Source organism: Haemorhous mexicanus, chromosome 2 (genome assembly GCF_027477595.1).
Source record: "Haemorhous mexicanus isolate bHaeMex1 chromosome 2, bHaeMex1.pri, whole genome shotgun sequence".
NCBI classification, from domain to species: Eukaryota; Metazoa; Chordata; class Aves; order Passeriformes; family Fringillidae; genus Haemorhous; species Haemorhous mexicanus.
In genome coordinates, this window is record NC_082342.1 from 34,592,314 (window position 1) to 34,615,746 (window position 23,433).

A 23,433-nucleotide genomic window follows, 5' to 3' on the forward strand; every position below is an offset into this window, starting at 1 on the left:
TGTTTTAGTTTATTCCCCTTGTCTGCTGGAAGGAAAAGAGGCTTTGTGCACAGCTGCCTTCTGAAAACAGGGCTGACCATGGTTTGGTCTCACTGTGGGGGCCAACATGAACACACTGTGCACATCCCATTTATACAGCAGGCAGGTCATAGCTGAGACTTTCTAAACAACTTTCTCTGGAACTAAAAGGTGGGGATGTATTTGAGACCCCCTTGCTGATTTGCAGTCAGGTCACACACATTATTTCAGCCCCATGTCTAAAGACAGGGGGTGGGATCCCTTTGTAGAGGGACAAAGATTGCTTGTGTTCTGCTGAGCATCTCAGAGCTTTTCTCTGTTTGCTTTTCTGCCTTTCCTCTCACTCACAGCCCTTGGTGTTCAGGCAGGTATTATCCTCTTGCTGCCTTGCTCTGTAGAGCATGAGGTCTTTCTAAGAAAGCTTTCTGAACCTCATCTGCAAGGTGTCATGCTCACCTGGTCCAAACCATCCCTGCTGAAGCACAGAGTGAATTCAGATTTTTCCAGGCACCCAGCTCTGCAGCTTCATAGGATCATAGAACTGTTTGGGTAGGAGGGGACCATTGAAGCAATTAGCATACAATGTTGAATCAGGACTCTTTCTGGCGTGGGCTGTCAGTGGGAAAGGAGGCTGGAAGTGGGTCCCATGTGCCAGCAAAGTCCTGTGGCTTAACAAGACACAGAGGTGGTCCTTGTTTAGCTGCCTCTGCACCAGATAAAGGGAATTTTGCCAGCAGTTTGGGTGCCAGAAGGAATGCATGCTGAGCAGTGGCAGACTCATGATGCCCCTGTCTGGTAGGATTGTTTGATCCAACCTACTCAGCTGCCTTGACCACAGAATCACCATTAAAAAAAGAATATGAGTCATACCTGCCCTGTTTGCTGCTGAATTTTTGAGAAACCTCTTTCTCAAAAGCATTTCTCTTTGTTCTTTCTCTCAATTGTTCATTTCAGCAAAAGTAACTCAATTTTACAGGGAGAATTGCTTTGTGCCAGCAGAAAATGCAAAATGACATTTTTAGTTGCTGGACCTGATTCTGCCTGAAATCATACTGGCTTTCTAAGGGAGGGAGTCCAGGAAAAATCCCAGCATCTTCTGCAAGAAAGCAATCACTCTCAGCTTTTCCAAGTTAATGCAGGATTCAGCAGAGTCCAAAAGGTCCATGAAGCTTAAGTCAACTGTTCTGCTTGTGTGCTATTGAATGGCATGGTGCAGTTATTAAACCACAGAAACATCTTGTTTCTATTACAACCAGAAAATCTTATCTTAGGCAATCACAGTTAAATCTCTTTCAGAAAAAAGCAAGTTGTGATACTCCCAGCCTTTGGCAGATGCTATTTTGGGGATTTCCTTACCAAGAAATGGAGTCCCCAGTCCCAGGGATACTGTTTACAGGGAAGAGATGGTGTGCACACACTTTTATCTCTCAGGGCCATGGCCATGGGTTGTTATGGAGTGTTAGAGCTACAACTGTGATAAAACATAAGAGCTCATTGTGTCTCTGGCTTTGCTGTGAGAACAGAGTGGGTGGAGAATGGAAATAAAAGCTGTCCATTATTAAAAACAACCACTTGCTTTCTCAGAAAAGTTGTCATTTGTGATCTACGGAAAGAAATCAGACATAGGAGATAAATTGTGCCCTGAGAAGCTGGAGTTGCCCTATCCCTGGAAGTGCTCAAGGCCAGGTTGGATGGGCTTTGAGCAATGTGGTCTAATGGAAGGCGTTCCTGGCCACAGCAGGCAATCAGAACTAGGTGATCTTGAAGGTCTTTCTGAATGAAAACCATTCTGTGATTTTTCAGATTAAGCACATGCATGTGGAAAGCAACCACAGTGAACTCACTGGGGTGCTGGGATTGTGCTTTGGCAGAGGCAGGATCTTATTTCCTCATGCTTCCATGGTGCTAGAATGGATCTAAACAGTCCATCCTCTGTGTGTGCATCTCTACCTCCCCAGCTATTCTTCCAGCATCCTCTCTGTTCCTCCATGCACTCCAAAAGCTTGAGGCTGCTTTGGCAAAAAAAAAAAAAAAAAACAGCAAAACAACAAAACCCCCAATCTCTGCAGTGCTTTCCCTTTTGTTTGAAGTTTTTCTGGGCAGAAGGGAAAGGGAGAGGATGAGGAACAGCTCTGGTCCCTTCCCTGGTCAGGCTGTTTTGCTTCAACTTCCTCCTGCATCCGGCACTGCAGCCTTTCCTGGAACAGGCTCAGCCTTATTATTTCCAGCAGGGTGTCCTCCCTCCCTCCCTGCCTTCCTTGGCCTCCAGCCCTGCTCTGGATGCCAGATCTTTGCAGAGGGAGCAGCTGTTGGAGCCCTCTAATCGTGTTTTGGCTCCAGTGCTTGTTTGCTGGACGCCTTCGCGATGCAGCCCGGCAAAGCCAGAAAGCCAATTACTGGAGTGCTTCGGAGGGAGGGAAACCACAGCGTCAGCCTGAGCAGGGAAGGGGGTCCTGGAGAGCCCTGTTTAGTGAATCCACTTTAAAACAAAGCTGGCTGCTCATTGCCTTGCCACAGCAGATTTTGGAGATCACTCAGGCAGCATCAGTGGCTCCTTTTGGCAGCAGCACTTGGCTGCTGCATTAGAAATTAAACAGAACTTTTGAGCTTAGCTCAAATTCCAACACCTTGCTTGAAACTTCTTTCCATTGTGCTCTGTATGCTGCTGTGAAAAGGAGAGGGAAATCTGTATCCAGCAAGTAGTACCACTCCCAGTGGAAACGTCAGCCTGATCCTCAAGCTGAGTTTTGCCCTCCCCTTTTGGGACAGGAGTGCTGGTAGCACACCTTGGAAGTGAGAGGCTTGGTCTGTGCTTTGGGTGAGCTGGTCTGCATGGTTGGGAGGTGGGTAAATAAGAAGGGGTGAGCTGGTCTGCATGGCTGGGAGGTGGGTATATAAGAAGGGGTGGCACAAAGATGAGTAGAAGGGGATGGATGAGGTGCAGGATGGATGGCAAAAGTAAGGGGAGATTTGGGGCATCTGCTGTGTCTGTTGATCCCCTGTGGAAAAAATTATGATAGTGTAAGGCAGAAGAGACCCATCTACCCTATGGGGAAAGAGTTAATATTTTCTAATCATCACTGTCCCAAGCTCTCTTCTTGGGTACAGAGTGCTTCTAGTGATGCCATGGGATTGCTACAGGCTTTGATTAGGGTCTGTCTTTAACACCTCTGGGCCTTACCCAGGGCTTGTTTTCTCTCTGCAGCAAGAAGGACACTTGGTTCAGGTTCAGCCTGCCAAGCTATGACTGATGCTGGGATGGGTCATCAGCCAGGACAAATTTGAGCATCCCTGCACCTGTGGGAGGCACATGAAGCCTGGTGGATGTGGTATCCACAGCTTCTCAGAAACAACCTGGTCCAGCATCTCACCACTCTCACAGGGAAGAATTTCTTTGCTAATACCTAAATCTGCCCTATTTCACCTTAAAGCCATTCTCCCTTGTCCTGTCATGCAGGATACATTATGTCCATTGTCTCCTGGACTGGATGCTGTTGTCTTTGGAGGAGGTGCTGCAGGATGGGAGAGCATCTCTTAGCTTACATCATGCACAGGTGTGATGTTGAGCTGCATGAGCTGCATGCTCTGGTCCTTCAGCTCTTCCCAGGGAGCAACGTTGAGCATGGAAATGGTGTTTTCCTCCCTGTTCTGGGAGGCAGGTGGGCTGCTGTGTGCTGAGTGTATTCCTGTCCACTGCAGTGTCTCAGTGACTGTGTGGCTCAAGGTGACCTGTGGTTCCTGTTGAACCTGAGCTGCATCCCTGCACTCTGAGTTCAAGCCTGGATGGTTGCAACCACCAGAGAAACTCTCTTGGATGAAGTCTACACCCTCCCAATCTTCAGGGGAAGAGCTTTTTCCTCCATACCTGTTTCTCAGTATTTTTATCTCTCTCCAGTATTTAGTTGCAAGCGGCTGAATTATCTCTGCAGGAAATAATTGTCAGGGGAGATTGGCACTGATTAAAGAGCATAAAGGTAGATTCTTGCAAAATTGTAATGTTATTTTGCCTGGATGAGGGCAATGTCATTTGGAGGGGAAAGCCTGAGAGAGTAGTTGTGGGGGAGAGAGACAGGCCAGGTGTTTTGGGAAAAATTATGGAAGCAGGAGATCTTAGGGCACTAGGACCATGGCATTTTCAGCCCTAGTATGACACTGGGGAGAGATGCTCTCAGTTACAGCCCTGAGATTTTTTTCCAGACAGACAAGAGGAATCTTGTTTTAGAAACCAAGAAAATAGGATTTTTCAATAGCCATTCCCTGCCTTCCTGGTATATACCTGCTGTGACTTGTGTACAGGGGTTTTGTCCATTCACAGAATTATAGAATGGTTTGGGTTTGAAGGGATCCTCTAAAGATCCTCTAGTTCCTTGGGCAGGGACTAGGGAGCTCAGAGCCCCATCCAGCCTGGCCTTCAACACTTATAGAGATGGGGCATCCACAGCTTCTCAGGACAATCTGGTCCAGTGTCTCACCACCCTAACAGGGAAGGATTTCTTCCTAATACCTAATCTAAATCTGCCCTATTTCACCTTAAAGCCATTCTCCCTTGTCCTGTCATGCAGGATACATTATGTCCATTGTCTCCTGGACTGGATGCTGTTGTCTTTGGAGGAGGTGCTGCAGGATGGGAGAGCATCTTAGCTCCACTCTTCTTTACATTATTAAGCACTTAGCTCTTTTCTCTTGCAGTATGAGGGTTATACAGTCAATCCCCTTGGGGGTTTCCTGGAAGGGGAGAGGAGTCAATGAACTAATTCACTAAAAGCAGGACCAGCACTTCCCTGCCCACAAGTTTCTGCATTAAAAGGTCGTTTCCCCAGTGTGTAGTGCAGGCTGGGAAGCTGGCAAAAACACAAGAGTGAAGAAAATGGGGAGGACAGAGGTTAGGCTCTTGCAGTTCTTTGCTTTCCGAAGTTCACCAAGAGTTCAGCAGGGAGGCATTTACACTGGCAATGGCAATTGGGTGCAAAAATGTTCTGGAGTCCCACTTGGAGGTGTTTCTTCCAGAAGGACTGAAATACTAAATTCTGTGCTCCAGAGGTGTCTTTACTGAGCTTTTTGCAGTGTCTTGGCCCGTCTCTCTCAGTTTTGGTCTCTCCCAAAGAATACTTAGGGTTAGTGTTGGCACTGGGGCTCCTCTGTGCTGCTGGATTGACTGAGGGATCATCTCCTCTGAACAGAGTCAACAGACTCTGCCTGGGGTCCATCACAGGGGTTAAAATCCTTCCAGACCTTTGCATTTCTCCTCTTAGGAATTTATGAGCCACTTGCCTGTTAATTTATCTGCTGTTTTCAGTACAACTGGAGCTGATTGCCAGTCTGGCTGTTCCTTGCCAGGAAAGGATTTGGTCATCATTTAATGCAATCTCTGAATTGACCTTGTTTTTACATTTTTAAGCCATTCATAGGCTACTCCATCCCTCAAGGATGAACAAGAGATTCATTGTTATTATTTGCACTTCTTTTAAAAGGTCTCTACTCCCATTAGATGCGATGCTGACCCTGGCTGCATTCCAGCAGGTCTCACCAGATCCTCCCAGGGCCACGGCCTCATGGTGCCAGGCAGGCACACTCTCCCCCTTAGCCCCAGTGGGGACTGGAGTTGATAAGATGCTTGGCACTAGTGCAGCCTTTGATAAGAAATTTCCAGCCAGTCTGCTTTGTCCTCAGCATCAGAAGGACACGGCCTTAAAAGCAAAAGTGACGGTAAAATCCCTGGATTAGATTCATGGCGTGCTTCTTAGTGCCTCTTAGTGCAGCTGCATGTTGGTGACAAGAAATTATTGTATTGGTAATGAGGAAGAGCAGAACAATAGCAGAGGGTGTGGCAGAAAGGAGTCCTGGCCATCCACTGTCTCTGAGCTCCATGGCAGGGAATGTGCAAATCCTCCCTCCCAAATCCTCCCAAACTGGGCTCTGGGATCCTGGAGAGGCACACTTGACATCTGGAGCAGCTGCAGAGCTGCTTATCACAGAACCACAGAGTGGTTTGGTTTCAAGATCACCTAGTTCCAACCTCCCTGCCATGGGAGAGATATCTTCCACCAGACCTGGTTGCTCAGTGTTAAGGAAACTTCCCTGTCCAACCATCCAGGAGCCACTCTGGCAGTCACCCTGCCACCACCTGAGACCTGAGCTGGGACCAAGACCCCTTTGTAGGGGGCAGCTCCAGGGAGACAGTGGGTGCCCCACTTGGTTCCCTACACTCACAGTCAGAGCAGGTTTCCTTACTGTGACCCCAGCTTTCCCAGAACAGAGTCTCAGAGATCTGGATCATTAAAATTATTTCATCTTGGTGCAGTGATAGAAAAATGGCCCGAGCTGGTGCCTCTGAGGAGGAACCCCAAACAAAGGAAACCTTCTGTTTTTATCCTCTCACAGTCCGAGCATGGGAAAGCCTGGAGAGTCTCCTGGTGTCTTCTAGGTCACATGGATAGGACACAGGTGCCCTTTGTTCTCTGACCAGCAGATCACAGCCTCTTGTCTCAGGCTTGGGCTCCCTCCCCCCAGAGCTCAAACTGCAGCTGAATGTGTTCCTCACCACTCAAAACCTGTCCTGGGGATGGGGCATCCACAGCTTGTCTGGGAAACCTGTGCCAGTGCCTCACCACCCTCACAGGAAAAAATTTCTTTCTATGATCAAACTTAAACCTGAATTTATTCAGTTTAAAGCCATTCAAGCCATTCCTCTTTGTCCTATTACTTCACGCATCCTCTCCACCTCTCTTGGAGCTTCTTTAAGCACTGGTAGGAACTTGGAGTTCTCCTTGGATCCTTCTTGTCTACAGATTGCACAACCCCAGCTCTCTCAGCCTATTTTCATAGCAGAGCTGCTTCAGCCCTCCGAGCATCTTTGTGGTCTCCTCTGGACTTGTTCCAGCAAGCAAGGTCCATGTCCTCCTTATGGGGGGATTCCCAGAGCTGGATGCACACTCTGAATCAGCCAAGGCTTTTAATCTGGCTGCAGGCTGGGAGTTTCTGCACTGCCTGTGAGCTCTAATCTTTGAGCCCTCAGAGAGGATGGGATTTTGGGGTGGTTTGCCTGTGTTAAGGGCAAATGTTCCTGCTGGAGCAAGTGTCTTTCACTGAAGCCCTTGAAAAGACTTCATCAGGCATGGTGCTGCCTCTTGCAGAAGGAAAATAAAATACAGAGAGCATGAGTGTGTGTGTGAGTGTGCAACTGTGTGAGTTTGTGAGTGGAAATTTAAAACAATGCTTCTTTGATATTTCTGGGTCTTTGTGAAGAAACCACTGCTCTGGGTCTTTGTGAAGAAACCATCTTAATGGAGAGTGGTCATGGATGGTTAAATTTTGACTGTGGTCTGATGCAAATGCCACTGACAGAGTTACATAAGAATTAATGTCCCTTCTCCCAGTTAGCAGAAGCTCATGACTCCACATCTCTAGAGGGTGGTTTTTCTCATAAAACAGGATTCTGTTTGTAAAGCTACACCCAGTGTATGAATAACCAGAATAGGCGTGGGCTGGAAGTCGTTTCTTTAAATGGCTTAAACTCATGATAACCTCATTTTTCATCATCTTTGTATAGTCAGGGATTAATTTAGATTACGGTGAGATCAAGTCCTGTTTATGAATGTAGGTGCTATGAATGGGACACAGTCACAAACCAAAGGGTATTTCCTTGCCCTGGGAGAAGGAAATGGAGACAGTATGGCTCAGGGGGATGTGGGAGGTGTCCCCACAGAACAGCAGTTTGGAGATTTTGATCTGAGATAGGCACAATGGAGTGTGGAGGTAGTTTCTCTTTGCAGCTTCCAGTTCTTTTTTTCCCATCAATAACTTTACTCTTAGGTTAATTAAAAACAAACAAACAAAACCAACAGAAAACTCCTGCACAATTTAGATTTCTAAATCCTGTTTTAGAGGATTGGCTGTCAGTGGGACACAGGATTTGGGAGTCAGGCAGAGCAGCTGCTGAATTATGTTGCTCGGAGGCAGAAACAGTGCAGCTGAGCTCGTGGCCACATCAGCTTGCTCCAGGATTTCACTGGCTGGGTTTGGACCGTTCCTCCTGAAATACTGTAGTGTTTCACAGTGGGATTTACTTGGATAGGCTTCTCCTTTTCCTCCAGCATGGCCCCACCTCTGCATCCTCCAGGGTGGGGACTGGTGGCTCAAGAGTGGTGCAAGATGTGGAGCATCCTCAGGGCTCCTGACTGTGGTGTGTGGTCCCTCACTTGTACCTGCATGACCGTCATCCTCCAGGTCTGGGGCTTCATGCTTTTAGTTTCAAGCCAAGCAGTTCCTCTGCTGGAGGTTAAACCTCACAACTAAAAGTGGTGGAGAGACTCAGAGCATGGTGTGCCATGTTGGAGGACAGGCTTTGGAGTGTGGGTGTATTTTAAACTCACAATACTGCCAAGCCAGGGTTAGTTCACCCCTTCCCAGGGGAAGATGGTCAAAGGAGATCTGTAGGAGAGCTTAAAACTGGGATGTGATGGAGGATGAGGAAACTTGGGTGGGGGTGGCCAGCAGCACTGTGCTGAGTCAGAGAGGTGTATCTGTCAGAGGGGTTAAACAGCCTTGGGAGCTTATTTTTTTCCTCTTCCTCGCATGTCCTCTCACTGCTCTGAGCATCCCATCCCCCAGTTTGTCAGTGAGCCATGTGAAGATTTTCCTGCTTTGGCAGTGACTTCTGCAGCCCTCAGGGCTCTTGGTATCCAGGGAGTTTTTTGGTTTTTTTCTTTATGGCTTTGCCACCAGACAAAAGCACTTGCTGTGGGAGAGATGGCCTGGAGGGGGCTGTCTGGATGTGTGGTGATGCTAAAAGCCAGGCTGTGCCAGCCTCTGCATCAGTCTTGGCTGGGTAGAGACTGAAGAAGTCCTGGGTGGAGTAATGGTGAGACTTCCCAAGAGTGCATCCCTGGAAAGGGCATGTGGGAGGAATGACAGGTCTGGGGTCTCTGTACTTGTGCCAGCGTCCTTCCAATCCCTCTCCATCTGCTCCTGGGGAAGTGCAGTGCTCTCACAGCCTCTTGTGTCTCTCCACCTCTCATTGCTTTATCATTTTTTGGGGGCCTTTGTACTTTGGATACCCGGAAGATAAAACTGCAGAGGAACCTGATAAGGTCCTGCAAACTGACCTTTAGATCTTGTTTGCCTCTGTCCCCGCTCTTCCTGGTGCCAAAACAAACACTGCCCCCGCTCTTCCTGGTGACAGAACAAATGCCATTGCATCATGCTGTGGCACACAAACTGAGTCAAGGAGTTTGTGGGGACTGTGTGTTTTTGGATGCCTCCCTTCACAAGCAAGCCCTGTTTGCTGTGGGTGGAGTGTCCAGTGCCCTCTGCATGGTGTGGGAGCTGATAACAATACAGATGTGTACACACTGAGATACTGTGAGTGGATTAGCATTAGGGATGCCTGACTGAGGCAGTACAAACCCCCACAAAAAATTCTGTAGGGTGTAGATACTCCCAGCCAAGCCTACCCTCCTTCCATGTGTGTGAAGCTGATCTGCCAAGTATATATTTTTTAGTAGAGCCTGTAGTGTTGTGGTGTGAAGTTATATCCTGTCCCCCAGCTGTGACTACTTCCTCCTTCCCTTCCCCCTGCCCTCTTCCTAAGTGCTGTCTGTCAAGTTCCACATTCCAGTAAGGGCATCGTGTGATTGGCAGAAGTTCAAAAGATGCTTCTCAGACCTGGGGTCATTGGCCTGTCCAGGTGTCATTGTCCCCTGAGACCCTCCCCCTCCCACCTGGTTGGTGGCTCACCTATCCTCTCCCTCCCACCTCCCTGTGAGTTTAAAAGGTGCTGGAAGCATACGGTTGGGGTCTGTTGGAGCTGTACTGAGATTCAGAGCTGTGTCACCTTGGAATAAACTCTGGATTTAACCCTCCAGCAGAACCTGCTCTCTTTCTCTTCACCATCGCCTGAACCTTTTCCACTAGAGGTAAACTGAGTTTCTACTTTGCTTGGACTCATTCTGAGTGCCTGACTGCAACTGCCAGCGAGCCAAAGGTGTCTCTGAGGTGAAACATCCCCAGCAGTTACCTACAGCTCGGTGCACTAAGGCCGGACGAACCCAGGCACGCCCCACTCAGCAATAATACTGTAGTGACAGGACAAAGGGGTAATGGCTTTAAACTGGAAAAGGATGGATTAAAAGTAGGTATAACAACACAATTTTTTTTATAGTGAGGGCGGTGTGACACTGGCACAGGTTGCCCAGAGAAGCTGTGGCTGCCACATCCCTGAAAGTGTTCAAGCCAGGCTGGATGAGGTTTGAGCAACCTGGTCTGGTGGAAGGTGTCCCTGCCCATGGCAGGGGGTTGGAGAGAAATGACCTTTAAGGTCCCTTCCAACCCAAACCACTCCATGTTTCTATAATCCTATATTAATCCATCTGAAAGCATAGACACGTGGTATTCTAAATTCACCCCGTTTCCCTTTCCTTTGTCACCCTGGTGCAGATTTTATTAATTCCCCTTTTTGCAAAATCGCATCTCAGTTGCAGAAACCTGCAGCAGGGCAACACAGGGACCTTTGTGTCTGCTGTGTCACCACTGCTCACCATGCCTGGGGCCTCTTGCTCTCTTGTCTGTGTGAGTGACATTTAAGACAGGATCCTTTCAGCTCCCAGTTGCTCAGAAGGGAGGGAGGGAATGCAGCCATGCTAATAGATTATTTCGCTGATTTTGCAAGTCTGAGTGAAGGCATTGTTCTGAAACAGCCAGGCTCTGCAATGAAATTAGACTAGTGTGTTCCTTACAAAATCTTGTTAGCAAAAAATGGTGCTGGCATGCAGCAGATGTTGCATCTCCTGTGGTTATTCCTCCTCCTGCCATAGCTTTTTCCCTCCCCACATCTGGCTGGACATGATCCAGATCCCCAGTGAATCTGAATCTCAGAAACCTGCACTGGGAAAATTTTATGGTAAAACAGTCATCAGTTATAAAGCAAATTAGAGAGTGGTTTTCTCCTTACAACCCTGTGTGGAACTGGACTGGCTGGAGAAGGTGAAGAAGATATTTTCTGCTTTAAATGTATTTGGAAGAAAATTGTGCGCATTTGGGAGAGTATCCCAAAAGGAAGAGCAGAGGGAAAGACCATGTGCTTTTGGGTGGGAAGCAAAAAAGTACAAGATAATTGCTCTGATTGAGGTTTGTTTTTTTTCCCCCCTTAATGAACTTCAGAAATCCAAAGCCAGAGGGAGCAAACTGTCCCAATCTGGGCTCTCATAAGCCAGACCTCTGCAATCAGCCCCTCACCAACAGGAACATGCTCTGGCTCTGATTTCCACCTCTGTCCCACGTCCATTGGAGGAAGGAGGATATGAATCACCAGAACTTTGAATCACTATTTTGGCCCTCTCTGTTTTATCAATCTGGATCTTTCCATAGAACCATCCACACAGGCTTTCTCTAAATTGTGTTTTGTTGCCTGGAGCTCACCAGGCATTTCAGGAGACAATTTTAGGGAGGGCAGATCATCTCTGATGGTGCTTAGGATCCTTGTAATAACCATCTCCAGAAGCGTTCAAAGAACACGTGGGTGTGGCACTTGGCAACATGATCTAGTGGTGAACATGGAAATGTTGGATTAATGGTGGGACTTGGTGATCTTAAGGGCTTTCCCAGCCTCAGTGATTTGGTGACTCTTGGGGTCCTCCGAGACAGGTTCTCCTTAGGGCTAAAGAGACATGGATGACTCCCTCGGCCAAGGTAGAGTTAAGAGCCATACATTAAAACCATTGCTTCCCTGCAGACATGGCTTTTAGCTTCCCCTCCTTGTTCCTTCCTGCTCTCCATCTGTGTCCAGACGAGGAGCAACCAGGATCAGGCTGGGATAAATGAAGGACAGACTTCCTGTCTGCTGAAGCCTCAAGTGGCAGGAGGCAGTTTGAGCTGGTTCTGCTGTGGCTGAAGCCTGAACCCAGAAGGCCCCAGGGTGTGTGTGGGTGTAGATGTCGGTGTGCTGCCCTCCTCTCTCAGGGTCATGGTGCTGGGAGGGTGACGTGGTGTTTGCTGCCTGGATAAATGTTATTGCTCACCTGGATTCTGTCTGTTGCATGTCAGGGAGGGGAGGAAACCAAGGTCATGACCTTCTCTGGTCTGGGAATCTCTGCTTCTCTCCTCCCTTTGCACATGCAAATCCCAGGCCCTGTAATTCCATCTGGCTGCAGAACAAGCTCCTTATCACTTCCAGCACTTTTCACAGGAAAAGGAGCACTAAATGTTCCAAAGCTTTTCTTGGCTTTTTGACCTAGTTCCCACTGGTATCTTGTCCATCAACCACCTCATGGTGCTCCATGGCTCTAAGTGTGCTCTGCATCTCACACTAGGGCCCCACTGTGCTCCATGCAGTCCTGGGGCATTGCAGTCTGGCTGAAGCAGTGCCTTGGTCCTTGGCTCCCACCTCACTACAGCCAGAATACAGGGAATGTCATCCCAGTGGACTGAGGCCACACAGTCTAGACCAGGTACAAATGGTATGAGTGGAAACTCAGCATCTTCCATAGGGACTGAAGAATCCAAGTAATTTAATATTGGTAAGCTCCAGTCTAAGGAATATGGCAAACCTTCCCGGGGGGTTTTGCTGGGGAGAGTGATCCATGGATGAGACTCATCCTGATAGAATCAGTTCCACAGCATTAGAACAAGGAGGCAATGCTGCCTTCCCCTTTACAAGGATTGGATATTAGAAAACATTTAATCACTGGAAGGGTGTTCAAGCATTGGAGCAGGGAAGCAGTGGAATCACCATCTCTAGAAATATTCGAGAAGAGTATAGATGTGGGGCTGAGAGACATGGTTCGGTGGTGGACTTGGCAATGCTGGGTTAATGGCTGGATTCCGTGATCTTAGAGGTCTTAATGGTTCTGTGATTTTTCACTCTGGAGAAGAGAAGGCTCAGGGGAATCTTAACAATGTCCATAAATATCAGATAGCTGGGAATGAAGGAGACAGAGCCAGACTTCTCAGTGGTGCCCACTGACAGTACAAGAGACAGCATGTGCAAACTTTAAATCAGGAAATTCCATTTAAGCATGAGAAAAGATACTGTGAGGGTGGTCCAAAAACTGGCACGGGCTTCCCAGAGAGGTTGCAAAGTCTCCATTCCTGGAGATACTCAAAACCAGACTGATCACAGTCCTGAGCAACCTGCTGTAGCTGACCCTGCTTTGGTTAGGGGTTGTGCAGTGGATGATATCCAGAAATTCCTTATAACCACATTGATTTGGTGGTTCTGTGGTTAGGATCACTGGGAGTCCCCTGGGACCGGGCTGAGTCCCAGGGCTCGAGTGTGTTGTGCAGGGAAGCGTGGTGGTCCAGCTTTGCACTTGAGGGCCGACCTTACTGCAGCTTCTCAGTACTTGAAAGGGGCTTGTAAGAAAGATGGGGACAAACTTTTCAGCAGGGCCTGTTGAGATAGGACAAGGAGTAGTGATTTAAACTGAAGGACAGTTGATTTAGACTACCTATAAGGAAGAAGTTTTTTACAAAGAGGGTGGTCAGACACCGGCACAGCTTGCCCAGAGAGGTGATCAATGTCCCAGCCCCAGGAAACATTCTAGGTCAGCTTGGACTGGGCTCTGAGCAAGCTGATCCAGGGACTTGGACTAGATGGCCTTTAAAAGATTCCTTCCAACCCAAACCATTTTGTGTCTCTGTGTTTTTCATGATTTTTTCTGTCTGTATAATGCCAAGCAACTCCTTTATTGTACTCCTCATATCCCCCCAAGGGCAGAAGGGACAGCTGTGGCCCTCAGATGGGATAAAGAAGGAGCAGGATCACAAAGATCTGATCTTACAGACATCCCCACCAGCAGACACATCCCGACTGCTGGGTGCTTTCCCGGGGCAGTGAAACAGGAGCTGAGCCCGCTGCCCTCCCGTCCCTGTATGCGCTCAGCGATGCTGAGAGGCGCCAGTGGCTCCTGCCCTTGCTGCTGTCAGCTTGCCTCCCCCTAGCGCCCATCCCAACATCCTGCACCGCCGGCATTAGGGGATTGGTCCTTTTCCTTGGGTCTCATCCTGGCCAGTCTGTGTCAGGTTAATGTGGAGGTATTTGGTGCTGGCTGGGCTAGGTGGGAATAGCAGGAGGTGCTTTTGGTTCCTTTTCCTCTCTGTGATGGGGCCTTAGGAAACCTAATCTAGTGGGTGGGCTCTCTGCCTAGAGTGCAGGGTTTGGAACTAGATGATCTTTAGAGTCCCTTCCAACCCAAGCCCTTCCATGAATCTATGGGTAGAGGTAATACAAGTCCTCATATGCAAAGTCGGGGTGGGGTATTATTTTGGGTACAACCAGTCTGAAAAACTGGGAGGTGTGGGGGAAGAAGAATAATCTGCTTTTCCTTTTTCCTCCTGAAATGAAATGTAATAACAAAGGGTAAAAGGTTCTTTCAGCCCTTTGTCTGTCCCATCTGCTCCCAGCCTTCAGCTGGACACGAACTTACAAATGGGATTGAGCAGGAGAAAAAAAATTTTTAAAAAAGCAGTGTGTCACCTGAAGCTTGCTCAACACCCTCTGTTATCTAAGTGCTTTCTTGGCCAGGCTCTAAGTGGGAGTGGGAAGCAGGGAAGGCAGCCTGGCAGGAGCCAGGCAGAGAAAAGCCAATGGTCTTCGTGCATGGTTGGAAGCATGACTACCTCCCAGCTGCCTCCTACCCAAGCTTCTCTATTAATTGTGCCTATGCACAATCCACCATCCTGGTTTTGGTGGCAGAACGAGTATTTAATCCTTCTGGCCCAGCTACAAAGCTTTTGGCTCACTAAATTTTTTTTATCTGCTGTGCTAGAATCTGGAAGAGCAGATCCCTCACTCTGTAAAACAGTCATGGAGTAGAGGCATGTGAAAGAGGAGACTTAGAAGGGCAGTAATGGTGTGAAACAGGGATAATTATGACAAAGCTGCACCGGTGCTGGACAGAATAGGGAGTTGGTCTTGTAATGCTGCCCATGTCCTGGTGAGAGCAGAAGGCAGGACAGGGTCCTTCTGCCACCAGCCTGATGAGCGAGGCCAGCAGAAAGCTGCAGGTCAGGTTTACATGGAGTCTGAGGAAGAGAGGATGTGACTTTCCTTTGCCAGGAAGTCCCGCTCCTGATTTCCCTGTATTTCCCTGTCTGCTCACTGAGGCAGTGTGTCTGTTTTTCTCCTGTCCCACAGGAAATCTGCAATGATCCACGTCTCTTTGTGGATGGGATCAGCTCCCATGACTTGCACCAGGGTCAGGTTGGGAACTGCTGGTTCGTGGCTGCCTGCTCCTCCCTGGCATCCCGGGAGTCTCTGTGGCAGAAGGTAAGTGGTTCCCCATGCCAGGGGAGAGCCTGTCAACACCTTGGCTTTGCATTGTGTTTGTCCAGGTCAAAAACTGGTTCTCAGAGATACCTCATGTCCTGAAAAGCTGATAATGTGCAAAAAATCTCCCTTAAAAGACTGACTAGCAAAGGGCATTAGTCACCATGACTGCAGTCACCACACTCCAGCCAAACCTTTGGCCAGTTTCTCCTTAACCAAGTGGATCAAATCCCATCCTGTATTTCAGATCCCAAATTTGACCCTTTGAATACCAAAATAATCCAAAAACTAACAAGAAGAACAAAATTCAGGATGCTCAGCTGCAGCATTAAGCCCTGTTTCCCTCTTTCCCATGGTGTCCCCTCTCTTTGGCTGTTTACTGTGTTCCCACCTTGACAGTGAGACACCTCATGCTGGGGCAGGAAGGTTGATTTCAGGCTGTTAGCATCTCTCCCAAGTCACTGCTTGCCCAAAGCATCCCTCCCTGGCGTGTCCCATGGCTGGGTGGCACCATGCAGCAGTGTTCCTTCAAGTGTGGGGTCCAAGGGGAATGTACTCTGTGCCAGAAAGCCACCAAGGAGCTGCACCAGAGCGAGGGGCTGCAGGTCTGGGGAGCGAGCAGAGAGGTACAGGGGCAGGGAGGTGCTCAGTGCCACATCCTTGGGCAGTCTGTGCCCGTCTCCACCATGGCCTCAGCCATACAAGATGTCAGCCCTGTGAAAGCCAAGGCTGGGGGACTTCACACTCTGGTGCAGGTGTGCATCATCATAGGGCAAGAGACCAGCAAGTTGCGAGCAGCTTTTCCCAGATTTTACTGTAAAAGGCAGCCAGTGTGCACAGGCTGCAGCACCTCCTTCACCCACAGCCTCCTTCACCCACGGGCCTGAGACAGTTTCCTCCACTCCTCAACTTTATATCTGCTCTGTGTGCTGTGGTTCTTCCAGTCTCTGCTTCCTGTGGTAAGCATGAGCACCAGGCTCAGGGATTTCTTACAACATCCCCATTTTTTGTTAAAATCAGGGTTTTTCTTTATATGTGAACAGGATAGCTGTTGTTGCCCTCTAGATAAGCAATATGACTTCCTGCCATAGTGGCTGTGGTGCCTGCTGTGGCTCTCATCACAAGGGTGATGCACAGGGTTGTTTAGCTTGTTCCTCATCATCAACATCCCCCAAGGGTGAGTGAGCAAGTTGTCATCCTTCCTCGCCATTCACTTCCAGTTCTGCCCTGGGAAATGCCAACCAAACAGAGGCTGGGTCCCTTTGGACACTTCATTATTTCAGTTTGCCGGGCATTGCTTTTCCTCCCTTGGCAATTTGGCTGTAGGTGTTTGTGACTTCTCATTTTCCATTGCTTCAACTCTCAGAGGCTTTTTTTTTTTTTTTTACCTGCCCTCTCTTTTCTTTCAGAAAGGTTTGATTTATAGAATTATATAGTTTGGAAGGGACCCTAATGACCATTTAGTTCCAGCTCCCCTGCCACAGGCAGGGACACTTTTCACTGGATTAGACTACTCAAAGCCCCATCCAACCTGGCCTTGAACACTTTCAGGGATGGGGCATCCACAAATTCTCTGAGCCACTTGTGTCAGTGTCTCATCATGCTCACAGTAAAGAATTTCTTATTTGCTGAAGATCTCAGAGACAGAAATAATGTGTCCCTTGGTCCTAAGTGTGATTACACATGCAGTGTTATCACATGTTATGATAACATTGCTGGACACCAAAATGTCTCTGTTTGGGGTCTGGCAAAAGCTGAGAGATACTGATGCAGGCTTTAGTATCTCTGAAATACCAGCCTAGGAATCTTGGCCCAGATAACCCATGGCTACTAGAAAATGTATTCCTGGTGTACTCCAGAATGTGACATAGGCTCTGCATGTCCCTTGCTCCATTTTACACAGTGAAACTGTCTCTCTTCAGTGTGGGGAGGGGGAATACCTTCAAGAAAATAAGGCAGGCCAACACATCCCTGTGGATCCTAGGAGATTATTTTATTCAAACATTTTCTTCCACCTTGCTTTCTTCATGTCCCATTATGCCTGCATGGTGTGAATTGCTGAGTGGGAATGGGGTACTAGAATTTAGTTGAGAGCTGCTTTCTAAATTCCTGAGTCTTGGATGACCCTACATGGCTCCAGGTGTGATCTGGCTCCGTAACACCCTTTCTATGATCCTTCAGATGTGTCTAGCTTTTATGAAAAGAAACTGAGACATTAAAATGGGGGTCAAAACCATGCCAGGATGCTGGTGCCAATTTGCTGCTGCAGGAGCAGTGTGGTGTCTGGTTCCTGCCAGCTGTGCCATGCAGAAAAGGGCACGATGGTCATGTTAGTTTGCTTTCATCGACTTACAGTCAGTTTGTCCCTTGGGTCCCTCTTGTCTTTTTCTGGATGGCACAGCCTGATGGAGGCCTCCAAAATGGTCAGGAGGAAAGTGGGTTTGTACATGCAGGAGGAGAGAAGGTAAAAGGGGAGCTTATTGCTCTGTGTAGCTACTAAACCGTAGAATCACAGAATGGTTTGGCTTGGAAGGAACCTTTAAAGGTCATCTTAGTTTCATCCCTCCTGCCGTGGGCAGAAACACCTGCCACTGGACCTTGTTCCTCAGAGCCCCATCCAGCCTGGATAGAGTTGGATAGAGGTGTGTGGACAAGATGGAGCCAGGCTCTTAAGGGGATGCACAGTCAGAGGACAAAGGACGGCAGCACAGGCTGCAGCTTATCTTCTGCATGAGCTCAGTCAGACCCTGGAACAGGGCCCAGAGAAGCTGTGAGACCTCTGTCCATGGAGATACTCAAAGATGGACTGGATGAAGCCCAGAGAAACACGACTGATTTAACTCTGAACTAAGTCCTGCTTTGAGCAGTAGCTTGGACCAGACTCCTCCAGAGTCCCATGCCAGCCTGAATTAGCCATGAACCTACACTCAGAGAAAGCCACTGCCACTCATCCCTCCAGTGTGGCATCCCTGGCTTTGTTTTGGGATAATGAGCCATGGTTGTCACGGAGGTTGCCGGGGAGGCTGACATGGGACATCCCTTCCCTGTAGATTATCGTGCACAGCAGCACCAGCAGTTCTGAATCTGCAGAAGAGTCGGGAGGGCGCTCAGGGGAAGCCCCAGCGGTGTTTTGCGTCACTGGGCCAGGTTGCCTAGCACTGCTGCGGCTGTGGAGAAGGGACACCAGCTCCAGGGGCCCGTCTGATCTTTCCCCCTGCGTTTCCCGTTTGAGAGCCACACACTGCTGAGGACGGAGCAGAGGAGCAGCCAGGCTGATGGCAGCTGGGGCAGGGATGCTCGAGCTGCCCTTCACCTGCGACGAGCAGCTCACCCGGCGCATGCGGCTGCGCTTCCAGAGCCTGCAGCAAAGAAACATGAGGCCCCAGGACGGGGAGAAGCTGCTGCGCCCCAACGAGCACATCTACCGAGTGGATTTCATCCAGCAGCACCAACTGCGCTTCCTCCGCTGGAACGTGCGGCTGGAGAGACCTGGGAAGGTCACGCTGACGGGCACCTCCCAGCACTGGACTCCTGACCTCACCCACCTGATGAACCGGCAGCTGCTGGAGCCAGTGGGCATCTTCTGGAAGAAGCCAGGGGCTGAGGAGGTGGAGTGCAATGAGGCAGATGCCCAGGAATTCGGGGAGCGGATAGCAGAATTAGCCCAGATCCGCAAGGTGATGTATTTTCTCCTCACTTTCACTGGCGGCCTCGAACCAGCTCAGCTGAAAGGCTCCATTGTTTTTAAAGCCTGATCCCCTCTTGCTTGGCTTTTCTCCTTCCAGCTATGCTTCTTTCAGCCCAGTTCTTTGCTCCATTTTTACATCTGGGTTTTTTTTCTTTTTTTTCTTTTTAATGAGAGACAGCACCGTGGTAAAGCAGAGAACAGCTCAGTGCTTCTGGAGCCCCTCAACCCTGTGAAATATTCACCAAATGTGCTGCCCACTGTCCAGATGATGGGGGGAAGGGGACTATGGGCTTACTGCTGCATTTGCCTGGAGTATAAGACTGTGTGCTTGTAAATTCATCAGGGATTCACGCAGGGTCTTACTGGCTTGGAAATATGAGGCTGCCCTCAGTCCTCTCACTGTAGTGACTGCACACCAAAAACCCACTGGAAAAATGAGTAATTGCCATACCAGAAACCAGCAGGGACCCCTGGAGAGAGCCCTGCTTTCCAGTTTCCATCCTAGCCATTGTCTGTGATGGAGCTGCTCTCCTTGCAAGGTGCTGAGTAGCTTGCAGGCGCTGGGGACTTGTGCTGCTGCTGTGGCTGCTTGGAGTCTCTGAAGACCAGTCCCATGGAGAATCCACCTTGCTGTGAAGCTGAAGTACATACACTTGGACTCACTGTGCTCTGCAGAGTGTAAACCCACTGGACTAATGGGGAGGTTGGACCAGCCTTTTCTGACCACTGCCACCATTTTTGTTGGTCCAAGATGGGTTTCAGCAGGTGTGTGTGTGTGTGTGCGTGGACAGAGCCAGCAGCTCAGAGCAGCTTAGGCCAGCAGTGAGTCCTCTGCAGCAGAGCTTATTTGTGCTTTGTTCTGTCCTTAAAGCACCCATGAAAATATTTACTCTGAAGTGTCTATAGAGAGCCATGAGGCTGCAGAGCACTTTGCAAGCCACAGAGCAGGAACCTGCTTCTGTCCCTGAAAAGCAGTGTCTCCTGCCCTCTAAAACACAGGGAAGGGTGTCTGGGTGACCAGGGGAGCAGAAGGGAAGTGATACATTTATAAGTATTGGAACAGGAGAGTGTTTTGTGCCCAGTTTGCCCCATGACTACAAGTAAACTACTACATTTGGATGTTTCCTTTTCCTCCACCAAAAAGTGTAGAGTACTTAAATGAAGCTTCTTGAGACACACAGAAAGAAATGTCCCTTAAAAGAGATAAGTATTATTACAGTTGGTCCTCTGCTTAGATTGCACTCAAGTGTGTGTGAGTACTCCTCGAGGGGCAGCCTGGCATCTTCCCAAGATGGTTAAGGAGAGAACAGTGATGGGAAAGCCAGGGCAAGGTGACTTTGTACCTGTGGCCTGTGGACTTAGGCAGATCAGCCCCAAAAAGAGTCCAACCTCTTCTCCAAAACCTCCAGAGATACAGATCTTATGCCTTCCCCAGCCCAACAGTAGTGTGTAAAATGACATGCTCAAGTTATGCCAGGCAGAGAGGAGAAAGAAGCAGAGCAGCTACTGGCTGGAGAGATGGTGGGAGCTCTGATTCTTGCCCAAAACCGAGGCCCAGCAACCACCAAATCCTACAGCCACGCCATGGCCATTGCCAGACAAGTTAATGTCTTTGTTTAGATTACAAGAAATGCTGGACTCAGTGCGTAGAGAGAAAAGTGCATGCATCCCTGCTTGGCCAAACACCCTCTAGGGTCCTAGCAGACTTTTCCATAGAAAACCCCTCCTTTGTTCATCCCAGAGCAGAGTTCCTGACTACAAACCACTTTAGACCAAATAACAGGAGCCACTGGGTTATTGCCTGCTAAGTCTCACAATATGCCATTGCTACGTTGCTAGGGTAGAGTTCTTGCTGCTGCTATCTCCCTGGGTGTTGGTGTACCACAGTAAATAAAAGCCTAGACAATGGGTTCTCCTTAAGGACTGAGGCTGTTTGTGTCTTCTTCGTGCTCCCTTTGGAAGCTGCCCTAATCCAGCACGCAGTAAAGCACCAAATTTCAGCTCAATATTGGTATTCTTGAACCCCTTTCAACTTCCGGTAAAATTTAAGATGAACATTTACTTTCTTCTCTGAAAGGCTTCGTGGAGTATTGAACAGGCTTTTTGTGGTCAAGAGGGGGTTGAAGCTGGGCATAAAAGGGGAAATGATTCTCAGGTGGATCCTTGTTTCCTTCAGAACTGGGGAGGGAGGTGAGGGGACCAGTGTGATCTCTCCCTGCTGACTCTTTTTACCAGTCACTGAAACTATCCCTACACAGTTTGAGCATCCCATAAAGACTTTCAGATACATCACCCTGTCCCATCTCCTAGGGGAATTTCATCCCAGTCTGTACCACAGCCCAGCATATTGGAACAGCTGGGTGCCTCTCTCCTTATTCTGAACTGGCAAGTTCCCAGAAGAAGGCTTGGAGAACTTGGCATGTACCAATTTCTCCTTCTAATCAGGGAGGTTTTTTCCAGGGTCACAGGTACCTTTTCTCTCTCTTAAGAAAATTGAAAAAAGCCCTAAATTAGCTTAGGGAGGTGAACCTGGCATTTCTGAGCTCCCAATTTACCTGTCTCTCAACCTTTCACTGTAAATTTGTCACACTAAATTGTGTTGCAGCTTCAGATTTTGTGAACCCCCAAGGAAAAAGCAGCACAGCTGGGTGGAGAAGAATGTGGTTTCCACTGCCCCAGTGTCACACAACCAAGCTGAGTGGGATCCTGGGATGGGTGTTCCATGGCATACTCTCCAGCAGGGAACACCTGTGGAGATCAGACTCCTCTCATTTCCTCCTGGGTCAGTGTAGAAATACAACCAGTCCTTGCTCCTGAACCCTGCCCTGGCTGAAAACTGACCATTTTTGCTGCCTTCAGTGCTGGAGGGTGCTCCCAGAGATGTCCCCAAGAGAAGAAATGAGGAGGATGATGGGGACCTCTGTGTCCTGCCACCAGTGACAGTAAGAGCAAGTCTCAGAGCCAGCCAGCTGGAAGCTGTCACTACCAGCTCTGGCACACCAGCTGCCTCTAATCAATGCTGGGATCATTTCTAAGCCCACATTAATAGTGAGTTGATTATCTCAAAGGCCCTCTATGACAATTCATTAGGATGAGCTCCAGTCAGGAGGGAATCCATGGGCACTGATGGAGGGCTTGCTGACCTCCCTTGGCAGTCTCCAGAGAGGACTCTGGGACGCAGTTGTTAGCACTCCTATAAAGCACCAAGCCCTCCAAATGTGGCTCTTTTTCATGCCTTTGTCTGCTCTGCTTCTATTGATCCAGTCAACTCAAGAGTGCCTGTGAGCTTGCAGGGCTGATGGCATCATTAATATTTCAGTGTAGGAGCAATAAGAGCCCTGGGCTGGATCATTGCTGGTAGCTAAGGAGTCAGGGGGCTCTTCAGAGAGAATTCTCTCTGCACAATTCCTGCTTTGTGGCAGCAGACAAAAAACAAAAATAAACCACCAAAAACAAAAATAAACCACCACCAAAAAAAAAAACCAACCCCACAAAAAAACCCAAACAAACAACAACAAAAAAAAAAGCAGCTCTGTCAGCTGGACCAGGGTAGACAGTAAAGGTGGTTTCACCATGTCCTGTGACTTCTTGAAGAGGCTCTTTCCATGAAATTTAGTTGTGTCCTCTCCTATCCCACCCCAACATGCTCAGTTCTCCACAGGAAAGTGATTATTAGGTGTATTGGAACATAATGCCTGCTTGCATGGACACCTTGGGGTTTTTATCACTGAGCTCATGATCCTTTGGGAGCAGGTAAGTGGAGTAGCAGGGGTGTGGAGAGTCAGTCAGTTTACTGCTGCTGTGGAATCAGTCCTTATCAGCCCTCAGCTGCAGTAACCACACGTGGCCTCACAGCCCACCCTGGCCATGTGAAACCACATTGCCTCCAGCCTCAGCCAAAGCTAAACTACAGTGTGGTAGTTCCTTGGCATGTGCCTCTGTGTCCTGGCTCCAAACGAGATGCAGATCCCCCTGCATGTAGCAGCTGTGCCTGCCTGTGCTCATTTCTGTCCCAGCTGTTGGGGGAATTTTCCATCCAAAGCAGAGCTGGTGGTGCCTGCAGCCATGACGGGCTATGGACTTTGGCAGTTCCCCTTTGCTTGTGCCTGTCCTGCTGGCAGTGGCACCAAACCTGTGCTTCCTCTGACCCCTCAGCTGCTCTAGGGCTTCTTTCAACTCAGGCCTTCTTTTCTATCTTTCATCAAATCACCTCCCTGTGCTTGCCTGGGTGAGCGTGGTAGCTCTTGACAGGAAAGAATGGAGACCTTGAGGAAGCGGGGATCTTGCTTTTCCCAGTTTTACTTAACAGAGTTGGCTCATGCAGAGTATCTGCTGCCTGTTCATTTCCGCCAGGTAGATGAATACCACACTTGCTCTTGGGCCAGTCAAGTCATACCAGAATAAAGCAGGAGAATCAAAGAAGGTGCTCTTTGCTAGTGGTACCCTACTGACAATAAAAAAACCA

At 48.8% G+C, this 23,433-nt stretch overlaps 2 protein-coding genes across 3 annotated transcripts in view; both read left to right on the plus strand.

The window, feature by feature from the left end:
- The window catches only part of CAPN5 (calpain 5), a 55,370-nt gene that overhangs the window by 19,485 nt on the left and 12,452 nt on the right, over nt 1-23,433 (plus strand). For both annotated transcript variants that reach the window (XM_059838400.1, XM_059838399.1), the window contains exon 3: nt 15,149-15,280. In XM_059838400.1, coding sequence (XP_059694383.1) covers nt 15,149-15,280 — 132 coding nt within the window. The remainder of the gene's footprint in view (nt 1-15,148; nt 15,281-23,433) is intronic.
- OMP (olfactory marker protein) lies at nt 15,287-22,450 on the plus strand. Its single transcript, XM_059838401.1, has one exon. The coding sequence runs from the start codon at nt 18,556-18,558 to the stop codon at nt 19,033-19,035; it is 480 nt and encodes a 159-aa protein (XP_059694384.1). The 5' UTR covers nt 15,287-18,555; the 3' UTR covers nt 19,036-22,450.

Coding starts and splice junctions, on each gene's coding strand:
- OMP (XM_059838401.1), top strand. CDS start 18,556: ATGGCAGCTGGGGCAGGGATGCTCGAGCTGCCCTTCACCTGCGACGAG.